Here is a 24,050-nt window from a genome sequence, read left to right on the forward strand (position 1 = left end):
ATAACCCACTTCATCAGATGCATCGATAGGATCCATGATATCCTGACATGGTTGGCAGGGGACAGGATTGTAGACAGTTTGGTCAGAGGGAAATGAAATGCAGAAAGTACAGAGAGTGAGACGCATGTTATTTAACAGTGGCCATTAATAAAATAGTTCTTGCTGATAGCACATTGTGGCATTGGGTAAGCCAATTAATACCTGTAGCGATCAACCTCCCATTGTGATGGTAATTGTAATTATTGTGATCAGTAATTTGTGGACATGCCCGAATCTTACATGGGGTATCGTTGGAGGACAAGTCTACAAACTGAAGGCTGTCTCTGCAGATTAAAGTTGTGTTATATGCTAGTCCTCATTCTGTATTTTATGTCCATGTACCCAGAATCATGATTTGTTCTCTAGTTTGGAGCTCCTGAATTCCATGGATAGAGCAGGCTGCTCTGTTGAACAGGCAAATGCAAAAAGGTCTGGGTTCCAGTATTTAGATTAGGCCTGCTCTAAAGGCTTCACACTGTCTCCAACTCCAAGGAATCATACTGAATATTACTATTCTCTTCTGGGCCTAAAGACTTTGGGGCCTGAGCACACACAGCCCAGATCTACTCTAAGCAGGATATAGCACTATGAAAGTGGTATGAAAGAGGTATATGGAGGCAGGATCTACACTACTGCTTTAGCAGAATTGAAGTGCACTGACAACTGTTGGGGCCCATGGCACTTGCCATATACCACTTTCATACTGCTTTCATAGTGTTAGATCCTGCTTGGTGTAGATGTGTCATGGGCCCCAACAGTTGTCAGTGCACTTCAATACCATTATAAAGCAGTAGTGTAGATCCTGCCACAGTTTACAGTGACCATTATTAGGTTAGGTCCCATATTATGAGGGTGGTTCAAGCTTTGGAGTCCCTTACAATAACATTACAATGCTACTGTTGCTAAGTACACTTTCAATTAAGGAACTGAAAAGTTTGGTAAAAGTGCAGATGTTTGCATAGCACATTTTTTTGAACTAAATGAAATGGGGCAAGATAAATCTTCCCATGAGAGCAATGCTAATAACTTAATATAACCAACAGTGAAATTGTATGCATGTCTTAGAATTTATATAGTTTGGCTGTGAGGCAACTCTAACTTCAGTAAATATTATACTTAGGCATCGGTTTCTTTTTCTTCCGGCGTCAATGGAGGATTTCCTTCCAATGCAAATAGCTGATTCAGAGGATGAATCCTTAGGATTGCAGCTGGGGAGGAAAAGCTATGTCTCCCTCCATGCCTGCTGCAATTCCAATAATTGTCAGTGCTCACCCCAACCGCAGTTGATGGTTTTAGACTTTCATAGTTCAGCCCAGAAACAAATCTAACTTCAGTATTATACTTCTGCAGCATTCACTTTGTTTTTTCTACACTTTTAACCTTTTATTTCTCTTGAGGCAAACAGAGAGAAAAGAAAAGAGATAGGAGCGATCCTAGGGTAAGAATTCTCAGCAGCATTTAGTCAGGAGAAAGATAAAGAAAGTGAAGACTTCATCGGGAATTCAAAATCCTGTAACACACCACACATATACATAATCCCCACCTCCATTAAATAAACTACAGCAGGAGGTAGAACAGCAATTTGGATGGCGTTAAAAGGTAGTTGGATAAATTCCTGGAGGTGAAGGCCATCAATGGCTACTAGCCCTGATGGTTGTGTGCTATCTTAAGTATTTGAGGCAGTAAGCCTGTGTACACCAGTTGCTGGGGAACATGGGTGGGAGGGTGTTGAGGCACCATGTCCTGCTTGTTCATCCCTGGCCAATGGCTGGTTGGCCACTGTGTAAACAGAGTGCTGGACTAGACGGACCCTTGGTCTGATCCAGCATGACACTTCTTATGTTCTAATGTTCTTAACAGCTCAGATTTTTTGTCACATGTTTAGCTTGTCTTCTGGGCTAGGTTCTTACTGACAAATGCTGGACTGCAAAGAATGAGCGCCTACCTCCTTTCTGAGTTAGAATTCCACCCCTACAGAAATATATCTCAAAACCATGACCACCACTACCACTTGAGTGTCTATCTATCTTCACCATTAATATACAGGGTTTTCCCCTCAAGATTTGTCTGCCCCTCAGTTCTTCCTTTTTGCATTTCATAGTCCTCTAGAGCAAGGCCTTACACCTTTCAAATCTAGCAGCTACTCTCTGACATATATTGAGTACAGGACGTAATACCTTTTTAACCAATTCCATGACCTTTCAAGAATACAGAATCTCCATAAATGTTGACACTCATCATTCTGAACATTTCTTTCTGTTCCATTCCTATTGCTCTTCCAGCCCCCGAGATGTTCAGCTGAAATAAGGCCAACGGTAATATTAGCAACAGGTGTACTCCCTCCTTCCACTTAGTAAAGCTTCATCTGAACCCTTTTAATTTTAATGAAACATCGTACGTGTTTTCCTCAAAAAGGAAATGGGGTTCTAAAAACTGAGTTAAAAAACAATCAGATACTGGTAACATAAAACTCTTAAAAGGATATAAATTCACAGTAAACTCCAAACTGTGGAATTCTGTCCATATGAAGTCAATAGGTGTTTTTCCATTGATTTCAAGTCAGAAAATTGCCATGAAATATTATTCTATTTGTGATAATGCAGCATGTTCATAATTTATTTATGTTTTTATTTCAGATATTTATATGCCACATTTTCACATTTTATGGTAGTATATAAATTAAAGGAAGGAAGGAAGGAAGGAAGGGAAAAGTGCTGGCTACAGAGAATGAGATCAGATATATTGCTATTTTTTTCTGCTTATGGCAGGGGCACGCAACCTTTTCACCTTTACCCTGCTGAGGATTGTATATGATGCTGCCTTGGGGACCAGTGACTGCACACACACAAGCATACTTATATACACGTCACCTTCCCCACTACTTCCACTTGAATCACTTAAATCTCAGCAAGAAAGGTAGTGCCATGTCCAAGAGGTCATCAGTATGGCTAACAAGTAGGGCTGTTCAAATCCGGGCCTTGGATTTGAATAATCAAATCACGATGGCCATTTTGTGATGGATCTGCCATTTTAATGCAGAGCCCTAGGCCCCCATACAGCCTATAACTCCAAGCATGTAGTGCCTGGAAGGGCTGTACTTACCTGGACTCAGGAACAGAGGGCATATGTGTACTCACTGCCGCCATCGCCCACTTCTCTGCACAATCGCCTGCTTCCTGGCTTTGGGGGAAGCAGGTGGATGCAGGGCACCTGTGGAACTTGCATAGACCCCTCTAGGTTCAATGGAGTATTTCCGATTGCGGAAGCAGCAACTGATCATGCCAGGAAGCCAGCGATTGCACAGAGGCGGCAGCGATGGTGGTGGTGAGTACATGTATGCCCTCTGTTCCTGGACCCCGGTCATTACAGCCCTCCCAGGCACTGCATGCTGGGAGTTGTGGGCTATATGGTGTCCTAGGGCTCTGGATTAAAATAGCAGATCCATTATAAAATAGCCTGGATCTGCACAGCCCTACTAACAAGCAGTGTCAAGGAAGCTATTCAGATCCTAAAACCAATAATGATGAAAGTCTGGTTTCATCCAATTCTCTTTCCTGACTGAGGTTGCCATCTTTTGAAAACACAGCATCTTGTATTGGGGCAGAATACAGGGATGGGGACCACTGCTTCAGGGGATAGAGTCCCACAGTGGATCCAAGGGTGGCTCTCAGCATAAAAATGAAGCAAGACAGAAAAAGGATAACCATAAAGAACATAGCGGAGGGGTAGAATGGCCTTGATCCTCACTTTTCTGGCAATCAGGGCAAGACCAAGCCAAACAACTCCAACCAGGCTGTGCATTGTTTCTGATCATTTTGCAATCCCCCCCGTCCTGGCCCGGCCCGGCCCGGCCCTGCTCCTGAATGGAAAGCAAAAACTTGTGCTAAAGAAAGTGCTAAAATCCTTCAAAGCCCAGGAACTGCAAAATACAAATGCATTTATTCTAAACTCACTCTGCTTTGACCCAGGCCATGACCTCACTATACACTATTGGGTACAATTCAACAACAAAAAGGCACCATTCCATGCAGGGGTGGATGGGAAGTTATTGTGAATATGCTTATTACTAGGACTGTTATGTTGACTAGATCGACTAATACTTTACAAGAAAATAGTAATGTATGAACTATCTATGGCTGCAGTATAATATACTTGGGACAGTAATAGTAGCATATAGCACTTTTCACTTGCTATCACAATATGTAGGTCCCAGTGAACTATATTTGAAAGGTGTGCGTGCAGCAAGTAGTTACCGACATTTAATCTAACCTCTGTTAACATATTACAGATAACACTCCCTGCCTTCTGCTAAACACAGAGCAGCTGCTTGATTAGTTCTTCAAATTTTTCAGTGTTTCTCATACAGTAAGTGTTTTCAAAAAGGGCTACGATTTTTATGTTTAAATTAGTGGGTAGTTGAACTTCACTAATTCTGTGATGTTTGGCATAACCTTAAGAGAGCAGCCATAGCATTGTGGTACTGGTCATTTCCCCAGTAATAATGAATATTAAGAATAAACTGATTAGAAGGTACTCCTCCCAGGCAGTCAATTATCAAATAAAGCCTCCTCTAGCCTTGATCTTTATGGCTACAGGAGATGGAAAATGAAAACAAACATAGGCAAACTTAATTCTGCACAGGTTGCATTGGTATGCACAAGGCACTTCCGAAGAATCAGCACACAGCAAATTAGCCAGCTATCTCCTGAGGTTGCATTTAGCTTTTTAATTACAGATGGAGAACAATGTTTTCCCCTACAATGATATGAAAGCCACTTCCATTAAGAAAATGGGCCTGATGAAAAAACAGCAATTGTACCACACCATTTTCCTTCTTCTTATGGAGAAGTCAAAATGTCACTGAATTTAACACACCCACCCAAACTTCTGCTTTATCTTCCATGATAAGAAAACCAATATTTCAGTAGAATAATTCACCACTGCAATCAATGCAAACCCACAAATTCCATCATATTTACCTCAAGGGAAACCTTTTCTCATAGAGTCACTTAATCAGCTGGACAATTGTCTATTTCAAAGAAGGGATTTCTTAATTTCTTTCATCCTAAGCATACTTTTTAATGGAGATTTCCAATTAGATGTTAATTACATTGTGGGGAAAATATGAAGAAGAGAATTTTAAGAACACTGAGTAGAGTGTTGCAAAGACATCAGGTTAGAGAAAAAATGTACGTGTGTGCACACACACCTTGAGGAATTAGTATTATGGCATTTAGGAACCTTCCATTTTGGAGGTAATATTTTTTTCTAGTCCCTGTACAAAAAGGGGATAGCAAAATGCTGTTGTGCGCCAAGTGTGTTCTTTTCTGGTGTAAAATTATTTGTAGAGATAAATCATTAAAATATTTTCTAAAATAATCTGGTCAAAAGGCTAATTTATCAACATACTTGTGCCTGGACCTAAGTGTGGCTTACAGTTTGTGCACTGGGACAAAGAATAGACAGCAGAATAATAACATTTGCAAAGACGCAAGGCACAGCTGACAAAACAATGTCACAGGAGCAGTACAAAAGATCCTTGAGTGCAGCACCATCAAGGTTAATGTTGTTTGCAGTGCTCCAGTAACACTGAAACACCATCTTGTGACATCTCAGGTATATGATAACAAATATTGGACACGGGAATGCCCTATCTGTAGGGAAGTGAGGGGGATTGTTCAGTTAAGGGTATTTACAAAATTGAGTGTTTAGAATGTGATTCCTTTTACAGTGGTGAAACGGGAAGACCTAAAAAGATACAAGGGGCACTTTGCTGATAATGAAACACTGCTACACCCTGGTTCCTTCATAGGGGGAAGAAACATGCTAGCAGAGCAACTTTAACAAAAATCTTTGTGCAAGCAATTGAGCGGAGTCCCCGAAGGAGAAAGATTAAGGGGGGGGGGGAAATGTTTATTGATTAGCTGAAAGGATGATGATGAAGAGAAAGAAGGATGAGGATGTTTATTAATGCAGATCAATCAGCTGTTGGATCTTTGTTTCCCCCCACTGAGGTTTGTCATGTTCCTGATTGATTTGGGCTCAGATTAGAAGTCGTGTCGTAGCATGCTCTGATTTGTGACTGGAACTGGTGTTTTATGCCGAAACATTTCACTTTTAAAAATGTATGGACTGGATACGTTTGCCATTTGCTTGTTTTGTTTTAAGTAAATAAATAAATAAATAAATACACTGAAATGAAATAAGTTTCTTCCAATAGGGGCGTTGAATATGAGGCTTGTGGGCCAAATCCAACCTGCATGGGGTCCCAATCTTACCCTCTGAGTTCCACAGATGGCCACACCCCTCTTCCCTACCTCTGATAATCTTGTAGTTTCCTGGCTTTTGCTGTCCCCCCTCTAAAATGTTGAAATGCCACTCCTAAGGCTTAGGGCATGTCTACAGCAGCCCTATATCCTGGGCTAATCCCTGTGTGTCCAAATGATCTCGAGGGCAACCCGGGACGACCTGGGATATAGGGAACTGCGCAAAACCTGATTTTTCTGTGTCCCGGGACCATCTCATAGTGCGCAGGCCGTGTAGCCACTGCTCCCGGGTCGTCTCTTCTTGTGAGGCACTTAAAATGGGCACAGAACTGCATGGGGAGGTTGGATTTGTGTGCCAAATCCAACCTGCATGCCCATGGGGGGTGGGTGGGGAGTGGGTTCGTTTTTTTGTGGGTTTTTTTTTTTACCTTTTTCGTGGAGGAGCACAGTTGCGCTCCTTCTCCTCTTGTTGGGAAAAAAATGGTGGCTCCGATGTTCTGCTGGGACATCGCGCAGCCATCAAGACGCTGGGGGAGGATTGCTGAAGCTGGTAAGTCTGCGATCCTCCCCCTTCCCTCCTTCTACACTCTATGGTGTAGACATGCCCTTAGTTACTTGCAGTAAGAGCTTTAAGCTACAATATCCTGGCATTTAAAAACAATTTTTTACCCTGGACCCCTTTGCCTTTGGCCCAGCCCACCAGTACAACGTAGCCCCTGAGAGCTTCTTTGAAATTGAATTTGGCCCTTGGGCTGAAAGAGATTCCACACACCCTGTCTTCTAGAATAACAAAGGGACAGTTGAAGCCATGGTTTAAGGCAGCACACTGCAGGTGTACTTTTTGAGCCATTTGTACAATACTACTATACATGCCAGGAGGCTCACGCGTAAAGCAGCATAACATAACTAATTTTGCCAGCATGTTCCCCCATAACTTCATCAGGGTGCCAAATAAGTGGCTCTGTGACTGCTTTTATCGATGGTGTGGTAAACAGAAGCACATTGGTTAAAAATGCCCATAGTGTGCAGCTTAACATGTGCACTCTCTACATGAGAGGGAGAAAACCACACAAGAGTACTTTTGTCCATAGTCATTTCCATTTCAGAAATAGATTCTAGATATTATTTAAGAGTGACAATGGTCTGTATAAGCATTTCATTGCATTCCAAGTAATTAATAAAGATGGGACATGATCCAGACACCCTTTGCATCCTCCACACCCATGCCTGTGTGCACTGTCAATGGGTGAGGGGGCTTTTCTGCCCCTTCACTCATTGACAGCCCTTCCTCAAGCGGAAACCTGCAGCTGCTAAGGGACATATTCAGTTGTTTTTCAAATTATCTCCCCCAAATTATCAATATATTCCAATTGTTGTAATGTCCCCTTTTTCTGCAATAATAACTGTGGCAAGAAGTATGGCATGCACAAGGACCTGCTGTACATGGGGACTTCACTTCAATAGAGGAGGCGGATTCTTTACATGCATCCCATTGCAATGTTCAGTGGAATGTCAAGTTCTTGCAAGGAATCACTTGACTGGGATGTTTGTATATAAGTGCTACACAAGAAACATGTTCATTGCTATTTTTCTACTATTTGATTTGGGCTATGGTAAAAGCATAACATGTAAGTCCAGTACTTAGCAAATGGTTCATATAGTCATAGGAAAATCGGAAAGAAATCATTTTTGCTGGTCTTCAATACTTGATGTGGGTAATTCATGTTCTATTAAACACATCTTATTTAGCTCACTTTTCTGAAAAGGTGTTTGGCATCTGCATTTTTGTAGAGAAACGAGGACACATTATTGCTTTGTTGCAATTAATATCCAACATGAAAAAGCTTACTTGCTTAAGTTTCTTTAGATCTTCATCAAGTTCCAGGTTGTCCAAAATAACAGCAACAAACAAACTCAGCAGAATCTACAAAAGAATTGAAAAACAACAACCACCTAATACTGAATACAATAATGTCTCTACTCAAGTAAAAATGGCTTTATCAGGGACAACAAGGAGATGGGCTTTCATTTTCTCTTGTATCCTGATATATCACATGTAAAAAAATAACACTTACTAATATATATATATATATATATATATATATATATATATATATCATTGTGCAGTGTGTAGTTTCATACCTAAGCTGTAACTAACTAGCAGTCAATATTAATTCTTAAGAAATTTTAAACCTAAGAATTTTAAGATGTTGTGATTGTTATTTTAATATTGTATTGGTTTTATATGCTCTTTTAACTATTTTTATGTATTATATTTTATTTAGTGTTGTTCCCTGCCTCGATCCAGATGGAGAGGCGGGTAATAAATAAATTATTATTATTATTATTATTATTATTATTATTATTATTATTATTATTATATAGAAAAAAATTAAATGAGTACACATGGATGATACCTGTGAGGGGAGCGATCTCCATGAAGCTCAACTGAACCCTGTTTCTCCCCTTTCTCAGTGTTTGTGCATAGATGAGTGCACAGGCATTATGATTAGCTGTTGTGCAATGGATGTTTTGGTCATTTATTCCATATTGCCAGAGTTATGAGCTCTGGAGCAGGCATAACTTGACCAAACAGAGGGAGAGGACTGAATAGAGATATGGATGGTATGACAGATCTCTCATTCACCAAACTGCCTTGGTGTGGTACGTGCACTTGCTTAGCGGGGGTAGAGGAAAAACAGGGCTCTCTTCAGTCCTATGGAGATCCCGCCAGGTGGATTGTACCCAACTGATGGAGTTAAAATTGTATTAAAGAAAGCAGAAAATGCACTCTTGAAACTGGAGTGGTGCTACCAAAACACCATGCCTCGAACTCTCAACTCAGATAATCTATCTATCTATCTATCTATCTATCTATCTATCTATCTATCTAATTTCTATACTGCCCCATAGCGATTCAGGATACCAAGGGCAATGCTAAAAAGGTGTGTGCCAAACTGTGCAAACCTTTTCAAATGAAAAATGTTCCCCCCCCCACTAAGAGGGGCATAGCTGATGGACTATTTTACCCCTTCAAAGGGGCTGTTTTGGACTGTAAAAATAAGATTTAAAATGAAAAAATTGGTTTGGCTCTATTTTAGATTGTGGTTCTAACTAGATTCACAAGGAAAAACAGTGCCTGATTTTATCAAGGATTTGTGCAGCAGGTATGAAATATACTGCAGTTTAATCTGTGGTTATTTCCAATCTCTATAGCCGAGAATGACAAGCACACAATGAATATATTTTCCTGAATGTCAGAAACAAATCTAGAGCATTATCACAAAAGAACAGTTAAAGCTTATTATTTGTTTAACTTCCTCCGTTCCCTTCTGGATTTTAATCACAGACTTCACTCCTAACACAGTTTTTGTTTTTCAAGCCTAAATTCTATTCCAGCTTCTGCTGTGAAAGCTATTCATTTCTCTCCAACTCTCTATAGATTGTGTTTCCAAGTGCATACAATTAGCACTTCTGAGTTTTACCCTGCCTTGTCATTCCATGTTCTCGAAGTTATCATTTACTGAAACACGTCCATACTCTTTTATCCACTTGTCACTCTGTCTCCTTATTTTCTTAGGGCAGCTTCTACCTTGGCATTATGGTGAAATAGTGGTATGATCTCTACTAAATGTATTGGGAGAATGGGAAACATTACTGCAGTTGGTATAGGACTCCAGTGAGAGTGTGTGCTTGTGTGTGCGTGCGCGCGCAGCAGGACTCGTACACTTTTAAAAGGGAGATTTTTATTCCAGAAAGGAAAAGAATATGAACTCTAGGAAGTTTCTGCATCCGAGCTGTAGGGTCTGCTCTTTCCAATCTAGAAAGGGAAAGGAAGAATCCCTCTTCATTGGGATGCACTGGCATGAGGAGGAAGTTGGTTCAGTTGCCAAGGCTGCACTAGACCCCTTTCATCCCAATGTCACTGTAGTCCAGTGAAAAGGAGTTTTTTCTGCCTACTTCTTATTGGATTGGGCATCTCTGCTCCTTAGAGGAGAAGCACACGCCACATCCCGGAAGGAAGGCCTGCAATGTAGCAAGTAGCTGGTAAAATCTTCACATCTTTACTGTGGAATGAGTTGTAGAAGCTATCTGGCTTGTGTAAAACAGTTCGGTTTGGTTAGAGTGGAATCAGTTCACTTTGCCCATCCTCAACAATTGGGGAGGGGGATTAAAGATTTCGTGTGGCACCTGGCGAACCCTGAAAGACTGATTTGACAATTTTATAGAAGTGCAAAAGGTTAAAAGAAATTCAACCTGATGGAAAAATGTCGATTTATTTGTCCAACAAGGAGCAAAGTTGTGCAATGTTGGAAGGCCATGAAGAAAAGAAACTTGAACATTTATATGCATGTTGCATTCATTGTTAGTTTGTTTCTTCTGTTAGTGTGTATGCTGTAGCATAATGCCATTTCCCATGTGCTCATTTGGACATCCTACAGCAGAAAGCATTGTAAGTTCTAATTATCAGTTGGTGCCCCAAGGCTTTATTATGCATCAAACATCAATTTAATTACAGCTAGAGGAAGAGTGCAATGGACCTGTAGATTCTCCCTAGATTAGAAGTGTATATTTCAGATTCACTGTGTGCTCTCATTCATTATGATTCCAGCTGGTCAACAACAACTGCAAAAATTAGCTTAAGAGAAGGAACAAGGTGTTATTTAAAATCTCTTTGTTGTGCTAGTGCAAAGATTGACCACCACATATTGTGGGGTTGAACATCAGATTCTATCCAAGAATTCTTCTGTTTGGACAAACAACAACAACAAGAAACTATAGCAACAAATCCACATCCTAATTACCCACATGTTTAGTTTTTAATCGGCTTTTAATGCTTTATGTGTGTATGTACTGTGTTTTAGAGTTTTAAATTTTGTATACTTGTTTTTACCTCAATTTTAGAATTTCTGTAAACTGCCCAGAGAGCCCTGGCTATGGGAGCGGTATATAAGTGTAATAAATAAATCATAAAACTAATATCCAGAAAAGTTTTGGATGAGGAAAGTGTGATAAGAATCAAAACAGTTTGACTTGCTGATGAAGCACAGATAGGGATGTTCCTTTTGGAAGTACACCCACATTTAGTTCACTCAGCAGTGTGTGTGCCCCCCATACACCCTGAGACAAAGTTTGCCCTTTCAGCTTTCATTTGGGCAAAAGATGCAACCTAGAGAAGAGCTCCACCCATATCAGAGGGAAGGGAGGAATGTATGACTTTGTCCCCTTTGTTAAATTGTACGCACAGCTCTGATCACTTATTTGTTGAAGTGGGGACTGAATCCACGCTTCATCACGCTTCGTCATCTCCTAAACAGGTGATGAGCACGGCTAGACTATCAGTTCAGTGAGGAGATAGTTGCGTGCAGCATTCTGTGCATAGCCTACTGCTATATGTGAGTACCTATATTTCAAATTCATTATGCTGTGGGAGGGCAAAGCAAGATGTTATACGGGCAAATGCTTGCTCCCAACCCTGTGCTTTCTGAGAGAATGGGAATGCAAGGGTGGAGAGAGGCACTTGCAGAGGAGGCTCAGGGCATGTCTACACATATGGGTGTAGAGGGCCAGAGAGGGGCGATCCTGGACTTACCTCCTTCTGGGACTGTCGCCCTTTGTCTACACACGGTGCGTAACGTCCCGGGAGGATGGAGGACGTCTTGCCCGCCATTTTTTAAAAAATTATTGAAAAAGAGCACAGGAATGCTCCTGTGCAAAGGTAAGGTTTTTTAAAATGAAAAATTAGTCTTGCTCCCCCCACCCCATGCCCGGTTCCTGGCTCCTCACAGTTACTCATGAGGAGGTGGGATGAAAACAGGATGCCCGGCCACACATCCCGCGGTCTTGGGAACATCTCAGGACCATGGAAAAAGTGGTCTGAAAGGGTAGGGCAATATCCTGGGGAAAGCGAGGGATCATCCCTCCCTGCTCCCAGGATCCCCTATGCATCATGTGGACGCACAAGGATGATCCCGGGGCGATCCCCGGGATATCACCCCATCTAGCCACGCCCTCGGTGGGAGGGAGGGATGCTTAATCCTTCTGGTTCCTGACAAATCTTCCCTGCAAATGCTCCACTTGGCAGCTGCCCTGCACCCCCCCCCCCAATCTGGACTCAATTTTGCAGTCCTGTTGAATTAAAAACAATTTATTTAAAGCTGCCTAAGAGAGAATTGACAAACAGAGGAAAGGTCAGTCCTCCAACTTGCTGATTCTCACCTGCAAGTCTGCCTTGGTAGACTTTCCCTTATATGAGGGAAATATAAGGAAGTAAAAACCCCATTTTCCTTGTAATGTCTGATTTTGCCCTCATATGAGCCAACACGAGAAATGTTTTAAAAGGTAAATAAAAGTAAATACGAAGCATACAACTTACCAGGGTAGCAAAAAGGTGATAAAGTATGAAGTAGATGGCGACAACAGGCGCCCACATATGCCCTACAGCATTAAGAGTTTGATCCATGACATCTACCCATCCTTCCTGTGTAAGGATCTGGAACATTGACATAAAGGCCTAAAAGAGAATACCATCAAACACACAGTTCAGTTGGAGATACTTTATTGAAATGAATGAACAAACATTTGAATCTAGTTCTAGTGTTAGCAATTGTATACGGGGACAGCTTAGTTAACCAACATGTGGCTGGCTTCAGGTTCCTGCTCTAAGAATATTGTGGGACTCCAGGTCTCTGTTAGGGTGCTTCCACGTGAGGCTTTCATGGTGCCATTGCCCAGCCACATTCACAGAATTTTACAGAGGTCCAGGCAACAATGTCTTCATCCTGTAATTCTCCCATGTTTTCCCTCTACGGTCTTTTTCCTACACCAAAATGGTGCTTCATGGAGAAAAGAAAAGTCCATTGTGTGCTTCACAATGGAAATAATACTAATAGCCATCTAAGGATGCTTTTAATCACAGTCCTTTAACAATAAGACCTTTAAATCCATGATCTAAAAATACCTAGCTACCTCAGCCATTCTGACGTGGTTTTCCTCAGATAGTTCCCTCCTAACTTTGTATACTCATCAGGCCATAAATGCTACATTCAAGTAAGTCCTAAATACGAATGGCCCTGAGCTAGTTGTAATCACAAGTTATATGAGCATGTGACTAGTTGTGCAAGAATATGAATGTGCATTTGAATGCCATGTTGGAATGTGTTTCCCATTCTAAGCAATTCAGTGTAGACATTGCAGGTGTATCAGCATCCACTTCCAATCTATGCCAGCAATTTCCAATCCAGAATGATATGCAGACATAAGCTTGCTTAGCCATAAAAGGTGACACTGTACATATGTGAACAGCTAGAGTTCATTTGACCTTTTCAGCACTGCTATCTCTTTAATCTGAATTGCTTAGAAAGGACAGTAAGTCTCACTTAAAAAGAAAGCATTGTCTTTTAAACTCTTCCTTAACGGCAAATAAATGGCACTAATGTTCTATAGTACCTTGTGCTTTGAGAAAGAACAAATGTTATGTTAAAACAAAAGCTAGATAACCTTTTCATTCTGAAGAAAACCAAACCTTGCATTTTAAAACATACTTCATTCTAACAGTATCCCAAGGGAATTTAAACCTTTCCTGTTATTAAAGTTATTTGTATTGAGAAACACTAGTTTTAAGAAAATAATAAGGCAGTGTACAGTGATTTTAAGTTCAGCAAGTAGCAATCTTTCTTTCAGAGCAAGGTATTTTTAGTTGAAAGGTACACTTTCCACCATTTATGCTAAAATGAATCTGAAACGCAGCTATCTTGCTGACAGAACCAACAACTGTGAAAATGAGACCTGGAGATTTATGCAAATGGACGTTTTTTGAATTAATTTATGTTATGCTGGGGGGATGGGGGGAAGGGAACCCTGTAAACTTCTTTGATTTTTTCCCTTCTTCTTCTGCAACATTAGTTCATGGTTCTGAAGTTGGTAGTGAAATAGAAATTCTTCATTTCCAAATACTACATACATGAATAAATGTTAAAATACACCTAAGAATTAAAGTATTTTCGGGTTCATTGATCAAACAGATCACATCCAATGTTAAAACTAGAATTTATTCTGGAATAACCTGCTCAGACTGGAATGGTATGGTGTATAAGAAATAAAAGCCCAGCTACTGAAAACATTAGCTCCATATTGAGCTCTCCCCTTACATAACGTGCATTACTACTTGTCTCATGTCCTGATGTCTTGATTAGTCCTCCAGACTACCCAGTCAAACCTTAAGATGTCTGGCTGGCTGTTATTTTAATAATGTATTAGTTTTTATATGTTTTAATCTGTTTTATGTATTTTACAATATTTTGTATTCCATGTTGTTCCCTGCCTCGATCCAGAGGGAGAGGCGGATAAATTATTATTATTATTATTATTATTATTATTATTATTATTATTATTATTAAACACATTTCACTATGCATTGGACCAACGTGTATGGGGAAACAGCCCTGCTCTTGACACCTATGTGTACAAAGCCGCCCCACCCATTGGCATCCAAGCATATAGGAAATATCTGCAGAGAGGGGATCTTCATGCACATAGCAGGTGTTGGTGTTGTATGTGCAGACGCCAAGGGATGGGATGGGTGGGGCTAATGGACATAGCCCTGTTTGCCCATCATGCATTGACCCCAGTGGAGGCTGGTGGCTCCGTTTTCACTCTGGGGGCATGTCTACACCTGTCTTTTCCCCCGGGATCGTCCCTGTGCATCCAAATGACACACAGGGGATCTCGGGAGCAGGCAGGGACGATCCCTCCATTTTCCTGGGATAATCCTTAGGTGTAGAAAGGGCCTAGGTTTCATCCAGAACCAGCCAGAACTCCAAAGGAGCTATCCAAAGGCATGAAGAGGGCTATTACCTTAAGCATTTCCCATTCCCCAACCTCGCTCATGTCAAGCAGCCACATATCTCTTACGATGCATAGGACTGCCTTCAATAACTGCACTTTTCTCACAGAGTAAGATAAGTAAAGTATCAGGATTCTGTCCTGTAGCAGCCAGGCCCTGTGGAACTGTGTGCTTCTCAAATGAAGTAATACACATGGCTGTCTACCCCCGCCCCCTCAAATTACCTAGCTGCACCACTGAATACAAGACAACTTCTATTTTTCTTCAGTTTCGACATAACTTCAAAAATTGCAGATCGAAGACAAAAGAAGTAAAAACACTTTGCAAAAGTCCATTTTAGAGGCCCATATTGACTTGAAAACACAAGCTGACAAAAATGGACCAGAGAATGCTGTATTTGGTAACCATAGCAACCAGAAGCTCCTACTTATTTACTGTTTGTCAAGTAACCATGTGAAAGCATGCAATTTAGAAGCATTAAGAAATGGAGGTTGTCTGCCTTTTCTCCTCCTTTCTTTCAAAACCCTTCTTAAAGTGCTTGTGTTCTAGCTTCTGATTCAGCGACATTATTGGGAAGAAGTAATCAATTGTTCTCATTTGGCTAAGTGTACTTGCTTTTCAGCATCAGGGGCAAATAGCAGAAAGGTACCATGTCAGAATGTGACTGCCATTTTATGTTTGCTCTCACTTAGTGGCCATACAGGGCAGCATTGGGTGCCTTCCATGCCCAGCCAAGCTACTTGCCTCCCTCCTTTGTCTAATAGTGGTTCAAATAGGTAAACCCACAATGACTTTATTTATTTATTGCATTTCTATACCGCCCAATAGCCGAAGCTCCCACGTATGCTACTTTGCAAAGTACATCCATGGTTGTTTACTAGTTATGAATGGAAATCCATCAGTTCTTAAGTATGTGGTAAAAAAAAATGCTTTTTTGTCTAGAACTAACCATTTTCTTAATTTTTTAAAAAAACATTTTTATACCGCCCAATAGCCGAAGCTCTAGTTCAAGAAAAGAACATACTTATCCATATTTATTTCCAGCTTGTTATATCTGCATATTTGTATTAAAAATTATTTTTCTAATTCCTAGTAGGTGGCTACTAGGAGGAGGGCGTTCTCTGCTGTGGCACCCCGGTTGTGGAACGAGCTCCCCAGAGAGGTCCGCCTGGCGCCTACACTGTACTCTTTTTGTCGCCAGCTGAAGACCTTTTTATTCTCTCAGTATTTTAACACTTAATTTTAACTTAAATTTAAATTTTACTGTTCTAACTCTGTATTTTAATCTTATCTCAATTTTGCTGCGTGGTTTTATCCTGGTTGTGCTTTTTATACTGTATTTTGTATTTGTGTTTTTAACCTGTTGGTTGTTTTATTATGGTTTTAATTTTTGTGAACCATCCAGAGAGCTTCAGCTATTGGGCGGTATAAAAATGTAATAAATAAATAAATAAGTAAAAGAAGTGTTTGGAAAAAACAACACACACACCTCACTTCAGTCAAGCTTGCCGGATTGGTAAAATAATATATTTTGTCTCTCACTTGCCACCCTACATTTTCTATATTGGAGGCTAATCAGAAATAGGTGTTTTGCTCTTTTATACATGAAAGTGTCATTTCCTTATCCATTACAGTTTAATTGCTTTGACCATCGATCCTTCAATTAAAAAACAGTGATAATGGTAAACTAACTTTGGCTTATTCATATCAATAAATTATTTGGGGCTCAAATCCACGGAAACTCAGTCTAGCAGATTATTGTGAAAACTGCAGTATTTTTATTCAAAGCAGTGTGCTTCACTTATTACATTAGCACCAATTGCCCAGTGAATTTCCATTTCTTATTCTGCTATGAATAAATTAACTATTCTTTAAGTGTAAGTGTAAAGCATATGCAGGTCAAGAGCAAACATTTTTGGGAAATGCAGTAGGTTAGTTGAATCTGATAGCACATCAAAGCTTCAATAATGTATACATCAGGGTCTTTATATCATCCAATACCACAGGAGGTATTAGCAGAACTACCTACTGTGGTGCATAAAAGACTGTATCCAGGATTGTATCCATGAAAGTTGTCTGCAAATCACCAGGTGTAAAGGAAGAAAACTAGCCACATAAACCATGAGGCTTAAATAAAAGTAATATACTGACACTGATGTTCATTTCCTGCACTGAGCAGGGGTTGGACTCGATGGCCTTATAGGCCCTTTCCAACTCGACTATTCTATGATTCTGTGATTTCTATACAGCAGCTTTCCTCAACCTGGTGCTCTCCAGATGTGTTAGACTAATACATCTGGAGGACACCAGGTTGGGGAAGGTTGGTATACAGGCTGTACCTACCAATTAAATGTGTCACCACTATTGACTATTTACAGTGGAATCCTAACTATGTCTATTCAGAAGTAAGCCCCACTGCTTTCAATAAGGCTTATTCCTAGGATGGTGTATTTAGGATTGCAGCCTTAGGCCGTTGCTAGATGAGGGTTTAGCCCGGGCTGATACCCGGGCTCACCCCTGTGCATCTAGATGACACACAGGGGATCCCGGGGTCAGCCCGGGCTAAACCCTCCCTTCACCCGAGATAATCTGAGCCCGGGCCTGTAGAAAGTCTAGCCGGTTCTGCGGCTTTTCCTGGCTACGTGGCTTACTTGCGAGTAGCCGGGAGAAGCCGAGCGCTGTGCCCATCGGGCTGGGGGGGAATCGTGTGTGGGGGGAGAGATGGGGGCCAGGGGGGAAAGAGCAGAGCCAGGGTGGGGAGATTGCGGCCGGGGGGGCGGAAGGGGCATCGGACATGGCGGGCGAGCGGGCAGGTGGGTGAGCGAGCAAGCGGGGGGCAGGCGGGGGATCGGACATGGCGGGCGGGTGGAGGGGCATCAGACATTGTGGGGGGGAAATTGGGGGAAGGGGGGAGCGAGAACCCTTTTTTTTTTTAAAAAAAAAACCCCTACCTTGTCGTTGGTGCGGTCCTGCGCACGCGGCCCCTTTAAGTTTATTTTAAAATGGCAGATGCGACAGGGCTTTCCCTTACCCCGTCGCGTGTCACATGTAGACTGGGGTGATGGCCCGCACTAGCTGCAGCGCGGGCTCACCCGTACTCCCCACTGGATTAACAGGTAGGTCTAGCAAGGCCCTCAGTCTTCTTAATAGGGTGTGTATTTTTCAATAATGTTATTATGCAGGAGATGAGAATCCCACCTTGCCACAGCTTTAAACTCCTGGGAGTGTTGCTTCTGGCTACCACCATTTCAGAGAAAAACCTGAAATTGAAGTGAAGATGAAGACAACCTCCAGCAAATAATTTTGTCCTAAAGAGCCAGACTGAATGATCACTGCCTTGACGAATCCGTACAAAACTAAGGTGCACTTTTTTGTTCAACAATCAGTTTGCTATGAGAATCATGGGTGGATGGCAGTGCCTTTTGCTTTTTATGTCCAGACAAGGGCATAGAATTTCAAACTAAATAAAAGAAGTTATCAAAAGGCATTGTACGTCTTTACAGAGTACATATCACAAAGTAACAGAAATTGGAAAAAACCCAAGCGATACACAGGAACAACAGAATATTTTTTCTACACCTTCCTAACAGCTGGCATTAACAAAGCTAGTATAAAAAGGCATTTGTAAGAAAAATGACAGCTGTTTAACTGATCACTTGGGGTGTTGTTGTTTTTTACACTTACCCTTGGAAATGTTGTAAATCTGTCTAGTTCTTCCACAAAACAGAACATCTGCAAACTGATTGCTGACATTACAATTAATAAGCTGGCAGTAAATACGACTAAACTTCCAAGCTTTTTTCCTGGTCCAAAAATCTTATATACAAAGTCTTCCAGGGCAGGAGAAATCTTTATAAGTCGGACTACCCGAAGCACCTGCAAAGAGAAAGGAAATACAATTATTGATTTTGCCATAGGAAGTCAAATGAGTATAACACACAAAGTTTTATTTTAAGTAACCTCCTGGTGTTAAGTACCAACTCTTGAAGAGGAAAGTAACAAATATTCTGCTTCATTGATTTCCTTGATGTTTCTCCTCTGTTCTTATAGTATATTACAGTTACACTATATTAGTAAGAAAAAGCTTCAGTGGGGCTCAAAAAAGAATGGCTCTGAACTCTTCAACAACAGGACCTTGTGTTCAAACAAGGATCAACCAACCATGACTTTGATCTTGCAAAACCATAAATGAGCTTTTAAGTTTCATGTCAATTGGATGCAATTTTATGTGATTTTTGATTTAAGACCTATTTTTCCTAACCTTCCCATCTCCAGCAAAAATACAGGACTTTGGTTAATTGTAGCTGATTCAGTTATATTATTTTTGTTTTCTGTTTTTCAAAATTAAAACAACAACATAACATTTGCTTCAAAAAGCAGCCCATCTTAAAATAAATACAAACATTGATGTGGACAAAATGAGGAGACAAATTTATAACCATTGCTTAAAACAGAAATGAAAACAAAATGCCTACAAAAGTGAGCGGATTTGAATGATCATGGACACGCATGGACCAGATCTACACCAAGCAGGATTTGACACTTTGAAAGTGGTTTAAAATCAGTATATGGAGTGTGTCCTGGGACCCTACAGTTGTCAAGACTCTAATAAACCATCATAAAGCAGTAGTGTAGATCCTGCCATGGTGGGATAAGTAGGCCACTATGGTTTTTGGCATGTTCTGGGTGCTCAAGGGCACCCGTTCCGCAACCCACCAACCCGTCATAGGCTGTCATGTTGTCCAAACCTGGCAAGGGTGGGTTATTGGTTTGGTTAACAAACTAGCCAGAATCCATGGGCTCTTTTAGGGTTGTGGGTGGTTTGTTACCCAAACAAATGATAATCTGAACCCAGTCAGTTGAAGTTGCAAATTAATGCAATGTACCCCAAGAATAATGAAATTACAATACTGCAACAATACTAGCTTTTCTGAAACTGAACATTGCATTTAAATGCAAATATTTGAACACTGGTGTGGCCCCACTGAAATCTGCCTCTTCCTGCCCTCTAAAACTTGAAATGGTCCCTCAGGGTTAAACAGTTTGGCAACATTTCAGAAAGCACTGTTTTCAAGACACGGAACGTTTTAATGCAAGTTCTAGAGTGTCTTTGTATTTATTTAATTATGTGATTAGCACAGATCTTAGCCTGCAGTGATGCTAAACACACCACTAGAAGTTGCATTTCTCAACAGTTATTGCAGGGGGTGCCAGGATCAAGACCACGATGTGGGGAGAAAGAGGAATCCCTTCCTCTATGAAAATGCTCCACCCCAAAAGTAGCTATTTGGCTCAAGAGATAAGTTTCCAGTGGTGGCAGTGGGAGCTTTCTTCCTGAGCTTCAGTGGAGGGTGGGGTGGGGGAGGTTCATTCAGCCCAGCACAGGAAAAAAAGGGTTAAACCTCCCTCTTATGTGCCATGCATGGTGGACTTGACCCTAATTGACCTCCTCCCCATGGCAACTAATTGTTGAGAAGAGACAACAACATCCAATAACGTATTTACCACTACATGTAGTTGATCCTTACCACACTTCTTTTCTGCTCCATTCTTTTCTCACTTCAGGATTAAAATTCCCATTAGAACTGCATTGGTTACATACATTTTGCTCATTTTTAAAGGTCTGAGAACCTCAGTAATCTTGCTTTCCTTGGGATCAGCAGGAGATTATCCAATGTAATTAGCAACCCACAACTACGCACAATTGAGATTCTAAGACAACCATAACAAGTTGCATACAAATTTTAAATGGGACAGATGGAATTTAGGGAAAAACTGCTTTTAAAGTAGCTTCTACTTAAATGCCCCCCCCCCCATTTTTTAGTAGTTTTCCACTTAAATGTTTTGGTATAGGTGCCACCACCCACACCTAAATTACCTTAATTGAAATTTAAGTAGCACATTAATCTTCCAGGAACTGTTTTACTAGCTCATTTGTTTTCATTAAGAGAGAAAGGGGCAGGGCAGTCATCAAAGCACTCTGTCTCCACCAATCCCTACATTTATTCATATGGACATGGGTCAGGTATTTTGAGGATCAGAGGCAGACAACTGAGTACTGTGTAGCTCAATGAAGCTTGACTCATTATAGTAGTGTGAGGACTGGCTTACACCTTGTAATATTTAAATTTATTTTTGCTACATCGGATGACTTGCATTTAATATTAATACTTTATTGCGAGAATTACACCAACATTGTTCAAAACAATGAAGATTGTCACTGTGAAGAAATGATAATTTTACTACAAGAGATGATTCTATAATGCTTATTGCTTATAATATTATTCATTACATTTTTATCCCACCCATCCTATCCGGAAATCTGTTTGGAAATATATGAGCAGTTGGGTGGTCTGTATGTTCATTCCAATGTGGATCTTACAACCATCAACCCAGGGCAAGGCTGCTTCCTTATTTCCTTTGTAACAAGAACATTTTTGACTTTGGTCCCCAAACAGTAGATTCAAATTCAACATACTACAGTGTTAGTCTGAACCTTTGCTACATTTGCTGGGATAGATCAGCATTAACCAACCCTAGCTTTCAATTTTAGTTCATATTAATTCATTCAGCATCTTTCCTGCAGGTTTGATCTTCATGATTCTACCAGTGGGTTGTTAACCATGGGTTGCTGAAAATGAAACAGAAGCCAATAAGTGAGCATGCTGGTTCCCAGCCTCCCAGCTGCTCCCACTGCAATAAACAATCCAGGATTATTGGTTCAAACTACGGGTTCTCTCTCCCCCAACAACACGGAGTTCTGGGTTCGGACATCATGATAAACAATCACAGTGGGAATGGCTGGCCAGTCAGCTGGAAACACTTGCTTGCTCCACTGGTTCAGCTATCAATGTTTAAATAACCCTGACTCTTCAACTGTTGTGATGTGTGAACCGGGCCAATACAGTACTTCAGGTTCCTTGGAAGAAGGGCATTTTACATATGTTGGGCACAATTCAACCAATGCTAAGCACTTTTAAATCCTATTGATTTTAATCAGAAAGGACGAAGCATGTGTTTAATTTTTCAGTTAAATCAATGCGATCTAATTGGGTCTAGTGGTGCTTATTCCAAGGTAATTATGCACAGGACTGCAGTCTAAATTGGACTATTGTGTCACCTATAGATACATTGTAAAAAGAACAATGTGGAGTTGGAATACTTTACAAAAGAGCAGTTTACAAAATAGCACTTTACAAAAGAGCACACAAATTGTATAGCAATAAAAGTATATCTGTGCTTTGGAAGATGAGTGGCAGCCACCGTGGTTAGCAAGAGTGACTGATGTACCGAAGAAAAAAAAAGGGAAGACTAATAAATATTGCAGTCCCCAATACACAGTGGGGAAGCCTAGGCAGGTGAAAAATAGGTCTGGCGGATAAATCGGGGTGTGTTTAACATGGGACATCCTTTCCCAGCTACCTCTTTGCTGCTTGGCTGGGGAAATTGTAGAGCTGTCATCATAAATATTAGAATGTTGGAGGATTTGCCTAACTGCCAGCAGTATCTAGGTGAACATAATCTTTTGACCCAAGCTGATTGAGAGATACGTTACATCACTCCCTAGGAATTTGATTGCTTGTGGATATGGTGGATTTCCAACTTGCATGCTGACACAAATGGTAATGTATTTTTCAACCTCCCCTGTCATTTGCCGGTAGGAGACTTGGATTACAGAAGGTGACCTAAATCTTTCAGTGTGGCAGATGCTTCTGCTTGCAAAACATATGTATCATTATACAGTAAATTTAATGAAGAAGATGGCTATAAAAAGCAGATTTGATAAGATAAATATTCTTCATTTAACGGTGGGTCGGAACTATGCTGACTGACTCAAGAATAATTTTTAAAGCATTTGCAGTCAGGTGTCCTCTGGCTTCATTTTATATATAAAAAAACCCCCAACCCTCTCTTTTTCAAATATCAAATAAAAAGGTCACAGTTGTCTTGAAGGGCTTGGAGCATATCTATTGCCAAAGGAAAAGTCAATCATGCCTGTCTTAGAAATTATTACAAGGATTTTCCTAACCCACCAGAGTATCTAGAAATTTACAGAAGAATCCTATACATGTGTCCTCAGAAGAAAGCCCCATTGAGTTTACTGGGACTTATGGCTAGGTAAATGTTTATAAGAGTGCAGCCATAATTATCTAGAGATGCAATTGATTAATCAGTTAATACATTATATATTGTAAAACCTCAAGAAAAAGACTCTTTAAGGAACCTGAAAAAGACAATTTATAAGCTGTATATGAGCTAACTTATAAATTGACAAAAATAATCCACATTGTTAGATGGGAAGGCTGTCTTGAATACTTTCCTTTTAAAATCAAATTTGGGGATATAGATAAGTTTCTTATTATAACAGAATGCTCAAATACAAATGCCTTCAAAATAAATTAAACCCATTTTAATCTGCAATGAACAAATAATGGGCAGTCCTGTATTTTAATAAATGGGAAAATGCTCTTTCACATTTTAAATCCTGCATAATTTAGGAGTGCATACTTTACAACACTGGTCCATTTAGTTTTAGCAATTTTAGCTTTGCATTTACTGACTGATTCCGATGAAATGTAACCCATGGGAATTATTCTGTTATCAAGACTTTCAGCAGCCGTGCAGCAATATTTTTTTGTATTTGTAGCAGAAAGGCTAAAGCTGCAATCCTATACTCACCTGGAAGAAAGCCCCACTTGACTTAGTGGTACTTCTGAGTAGATACTAGGGTGTGTGCACAAATACTGTTTTAGATCCTGCTTCAGATAAGAGATTGCTTGACCTCTGACCACTTCCAGGGTTGGGCACTTTATGGCTCTCCTGATGATCCCTCAGAATTGACTGAGTCAGCTTGAACTGGTGGGACCTATAGGCCAAAAAATCTGGGGGGCTACAAGTTG

The 24,050-nt window shown here is 40.6% G+C and overlaps 1 protein-coding gene across 1 annotated transcript in view; it reads right to left on the reverse strand.

The window, feature by feature from the left end:
- The window catches only part of NALCN (sodium leak channel, non-selective), a 229,162-nt gene that overhangs the window by 69,435 nt on the left and 135,677 nt on the right, over positions 1-24,050 (reverse strand). Inside the window, exons 14-16 of the mRNA XM_063127455.1 lie at positions 18,835-19,026; positions 12,682-12,819; positions 8,155-8,229 (exon numbers count right to left, since the gene is read on the reverse strand). Of these exons, the coding sequence (XP_062983525.1) occupies positions 8,155-8,229; positions 12,682-12,819; positions 18,835-19,026 (405 nt within the window). The remainder of the gene's footprint in view (positions 1-8,154; positions 8,230-12,681; positions 12,820-18,834; positions 19,027-24,050) is intronic.

The sequence above is a fragment of the Elgaria multicarinata genome, chromosome 5, assembly GCF_023053635.1.
Source record: "Elgaria multicarinata webbii isolate HBS135686 ecotype San Diego chromosome 5, rElgMul1.1.pri, whole genome shotgun sequence".
In the NCBI taxonomy this organism is placed as follows: Eukaryota; Metazoa; Chordata; class Lepidosauria; order Squamata; family Anguidae; genus Elgaria; species Elgaria multicarinata.